Source organism: Rhinopithecus bieti, unplaced genomic scaffold, assembly GCF_001698545.2.
Source record: "Rhinopithecus bieti isolate Rb0 unplaced genomic scaffold, ASM169854v2 scaffold_3040, whole genome shotgun sequence".
In the NCBI taxonomy this organism is placed as follows: domain Eukaryota; kingdom Metazoa; phylum Chordata; class Mammalia; order Primates; family Cercopithecidae; genus Rhinopithecus; species Rhinopithecus bieti.
This window is the reverse complement of record NW_016804657.1, coordinates 3500027-3504519: the sequence shown is the minus strand read 5'-3', so window position 1 is coordinate 3504519 and position 4493 is coordinate 3500027. Positions and strand designations below refer to the sequence as shown.

The window sequence follows — 4493 nt, the reverse complement described above, 5'->3', positions numbered from 1 at the left end:
AAAAAAAAAAAAAAAATACAAAAACTAGCTGGGCGCAGTGGTATGTGCCTGTAGTCCCAGCTACTTAGGAGGCTGAGACAGGAAAATCACTTGAACCCGGGAAGTGGAGGTTGCTCTGAGCCGAGATCGCACCACTGCATTCCAGTCTGGGTGACAGAGTGAGACTCCGTCTCAAAATAAATAAATAAATAAATAAATAACTTCTTATTTTTCTGGTTATACAAGTAAACAACACAAACCAACAAACTTAAAAAATAATAATAATAATAATAACTGACATCTAGGAAAACACAGAACTGGAAAGTAGAATTTACCTTGGATTTGAGTTCCATGAAGAAAAGTATTATAACAAGGAAGAAAAAACCAAACAAACAAACAACAACAACAACAAAAAACCCAGGCTAGCCGGGGGAAATGTTTAGGAAAAAAGGCATTTTACCAGAAATAGGGTTAAGAAGAACACACTGAAAAGGAAAGCAGAAACTCTAACCAGAAAATACATTTTTTGTTTGTTTAAGTTTTTTTGAAAATGAACTAGGAGCAAACAGTCTTAGGTTCCTATCAAGCAATAAGTGAGGCAGCATCAAATGGCTGGGATACTCCTAAGAGAACAGTGGAACTCTCAATGCAAACTCACTGAATAGTAAACACACCTACATGAAATAGAAACCTTACAGTGAGGGACTTGAAAAAGTAAGTTGAGCCGGGCGCGGTGGCTCAAGCCTGTAATCCCAGCACTTTGGGAGGCTGAGACGGGCAGATCACGAGGTCAGGAGATCGAGGCCATCCTGGCTAACACAGTGAAACCCCGTCTCTACTAAAAAAATACAAAAAACTAGCCAGGCGAGGTGGCGGGCGCCTGTAGTCCCAGCTACTCCGGAGGCTGAGGCAGGAGAATGGCGTAAACCCGGGAGGCGGAGCTTGCAGTGAGCTGAGATCCGGCCACTGAACTCCAGCCCCGGCGACAGAGCGAGACTCTGTCTCAAAATAAAGAAAAGAAAAGAAAAAGTAAGTTGATAAAGGAATTTGAACTTTCAATTATTGTGATAAGGATGCCGACCTAATTTTGCCCTATGTATTTTCCCACATTTCAGTTATCTGACCCACTAATTCCTAGACTGACATAACCCTGCATAAAATTGTGAAATAAGATAAAGATCTAAGAATCACAGAGGTAATCTCAAACTTATTTTTCTTGCTTGTTAAGACCAAGAGTAGCTCCCAAAGATTCCAACAAAAGCAGGGACCCATGAAGCAGTAAACGTACCTAACACTGTTAGGGAAGCATTTGCTGAGAGACCTCCTGCTGTATTTTGTGCCATGCAGCTATAGATTCCCATATCTTCTATTTTCACGTTGGCAATAAAGAAGACGTCATCTTCGGGCATGACGTGCATGCGTCTTTCTCGAGCCGCAGGGAAGTCAGTACCACCATCTTTCTGCCAGGAAATCTGAGGTGCAGGGTGTCCCTCTGCAGCACATTCTAATCTGGCCATGGCACCAGTGCGAATAGTCAGATCCATTGGCGTTTTCAGAAAAGATGGCATCTCTGTTTCCAGAAAGACCACCAAGAAAAAGTGGGCAGAGGAACAAAGACACATATATGTATACAAATAGGCATGAAAGAGTCTAGTAGACAAAACACCCCATAATGTTCCATTTCTTTGTGAAGACAAGCTCTCTGATTGAGAGTGAATATAGTTTTATAAATTAAAAAAAAAAAAAAAACTTTAGAGATAAGGTCTTGCTCTGCCATCCAGGTAGGAGTACAGTGGCACAATCATAGCTCACTGCAGCTTCAAATTCCTGGCCTCAAGCTATCCTCCCACCTTGGCCTCCCAAAGTGCTGGGACTATAAGCCTGAGCCACAGCACCCAGCCAAGAGTGAATATGGTTTTGAGGCCATCTCTTCTTCCAGAACCTCAGAATATTTGGAGTACACTGATAACTGTGTCTTCTAGGATGCATGATACACTTAATCATCAATTGGAACTAGGGAAAGCAGAAGGCCACAAACCTTCTTGCACTTCGTATTTTAGAACCTGATATTTACCATGATTCCCTCACTTATGAAGCTAAATGATGCTTCCCTGGGAGGCTGAGGCAGAAAAATCACTTGAAACCAGGAGGTGAAAGTTGCAGTGAGCTGAGATCACACCACTGCACTCCAGCCTGGGTGACAAAGTGAGACTCCATCTCAAAAACGAAAGATGTTGCCCAAACCAACATCTACAAAGCTATCAAGGAAACTGCATGCTAAAAAAAACTTACGCCTTCAAAAGTATCATTAAAAAACAAAGAAGCGAAACGTAAGTACATCTTTTGGTTGCACAAAGCCTAAAATGTTATAGTTATTCAATTTGATACGCAATAGATAAATCAAGCTATTTTTGAGAAGCTTTTGCAGGAAAGAAGAGTATTCATTTTTAAAATGATCCTGTATGGAGTGGAAAACCAAACACCATATGTTCTCACTTGTAAGTGGGAGCTAAGTATCAGTACACAAAGGCATACAGAGTGGTATCATGGACTTTAGAGATTCAGAATGGAGAGGGTGAGCGGGGGACTAGGGATAAAAAACTACACATTAGATAGAATGTACGCTACTCGGTGATGGGTGCACTAAATTCTCAGAATGCAGCACTATAATCCATGGGGAAAAAACTCACTTGTACCCCAAAAGGTACTGAAATAAGGCTGGGTGCAGTGGCTTACACCTGTAATCCCACTACTTTGGGAGGCCGAGGCAGATGGATCGCTTGTGTTCAGGAGTTTGAGACCAACCTGGCCAAAATGGTGAAACCTCGTCTCTACTAAAAATACAAAATTTAGGTGGGCCTGGTGGCGCACATCTGTAATTCCAGCTACTCGGAATTATAGGAGACAGGAGAATCACTTGAACCTGGGAGGCGGAAGTTGCAGTGAGCTGAGATCATGCCACTGCACTCCATCCTGGGAGACAGAGTGAGACTCCATCTCAAAAAAAAAAAAAGAGAAATTAAAATAAATAAATAAAAATATACACACACACACACACACACACACACACAAATGATCCTGTGTAACTACATTTAGACAATGATAATGACCATTAGACCCAAAAATGTCCTAGATATTCCCAGTTATTATAAGGCCCATCAGGAATAAATTTTATAGTTACCAAGAGAGATTTATGGTTCTGGAATGAAAACTGAGAATTTCATAAGAATGTCTTCAAAAGCATAAACAGCAGTGAAAACAGCATATCTCTTAGGGCCACAGCATTTACCCTTCAACCAAAGACCAATTAGAGACCATAAGTGGGCAGACTGACTAATCCAAAAATCCCACCCACTTGACACGTTATCACAACTCAAAAGACAGTAAGAGTCCTACTTAAATGTCAGGTTTAGCCTAATTCTCTCAAGTGATTCAGAACAGAACATGAAAAATCCTTCTAAACTAAACAAAAAATCAAGGAGCATAATTCCTTACCATTTACAGTCAGTCTGGCTTTCTGAGAATAATTAGAACCAAAGTGATTAGTAACAATACACTGATATTTTCCTTCATCTGTGAAATTCACATTGAAAAGATGTAAGATACTAGTATATTCCAGAGCTTCTCCAGCTTGCTGCCGATAACGAACAAAATTCTCAATATCCACGTCATACAGGATTTCACTGTCTTTGCGCCACACAGTGGACATGGGTGAATCACTGCTGCTCACTGCAGTGCACGTCAGAGTCACATTCATGCCTCTTAGAGCAATTATGGTTTCAGGATGTGTCCTTATCTGTGGCTTAAGAAAATCATCTAAGGGGGAAAAAATGCATCCGCAGCCAAGTCAGTTATATATTTTTGCTTTAAATTTCAAAACAAATACTATAAAATTGTGTGTTCTGTTTACAAAGTGGCATATTAAAGTTGAAAGAGACCACAGAGCTAGAGTCCAATTCCCTTGGTTAAATATGGGGGAAATGAGGCCAGGAAAATTCAAATGACTTGCTCAAAGACATGTCAAGTCAGTGGCAGAGCCTGGACTGGAACTCAAGTTTCCTGACTTCAGGATCCAGCACTTTTCTACTAGCCCTTACTGTCACCTGTGTGCTCGGAATGTATTTCTCAAGCATTATCACTTATTGGGGAAAAACAGAAACCTTATATTAGGATTTCAAGACAAGTTCTACTTCTATTACCCCTTGTATATATGTATGTGATAGATAAACGTGTATATGGCCAGGAGCGGTGGCTCGTGCCTGTAATCCTAGCACTTTCAGAGGTCGAAGTGGGTGGATCACCTGAGGTCAGAAGTTCGAGACCAGCCTGACCAACATGGCGAAACCCCATCTCTTCTAAAAACACAAAAATTACCCGGGCGAGGTGGCAGGCGCCTGTAATCCCAGCTACTTGAGAGGCTGAAGGAGAATCACGTGAACCTGGGTGGGGAGGCAAGCCGAGATCACGCCACTTCACTCCAGCCTGGGCAAAAGAGTGAGACTCTGTCTCCAAAA

The 4493-nt window shown here is 41.5% G+C and overlaps 1 protein-coding gene across 3 annotated transcripts in view; it reads right to left on the bottom strand.

Annotated features, from left to right (window-relative positions):
• The window catches only part of LRIG2 (leucine rich repeats and immunoglobulin like domains 2), a 68491-nt gene that overhangs the window by 12183 nt on the left and 51815 nt on the right, over positions 1–4493 (bottom strand). For all 3 annotated transcript variants that reach the window (XM_017869744.1, XM_017869745.1, XM_017869747.1), the window contains 2 exons: positions 3475–3795; positions 1268–1549 (listed from right to left, as the gene is read on the bottom strand). In XM_017869744.1, the coding sequence (XP_017725233.1) occupies positions 1268–1549; positions 3475–3795 (603 nt within the window). The remainder of the gene's footprint in view (positions 1–1267; positions 1550–3474; positions 3796–4493) is intronic.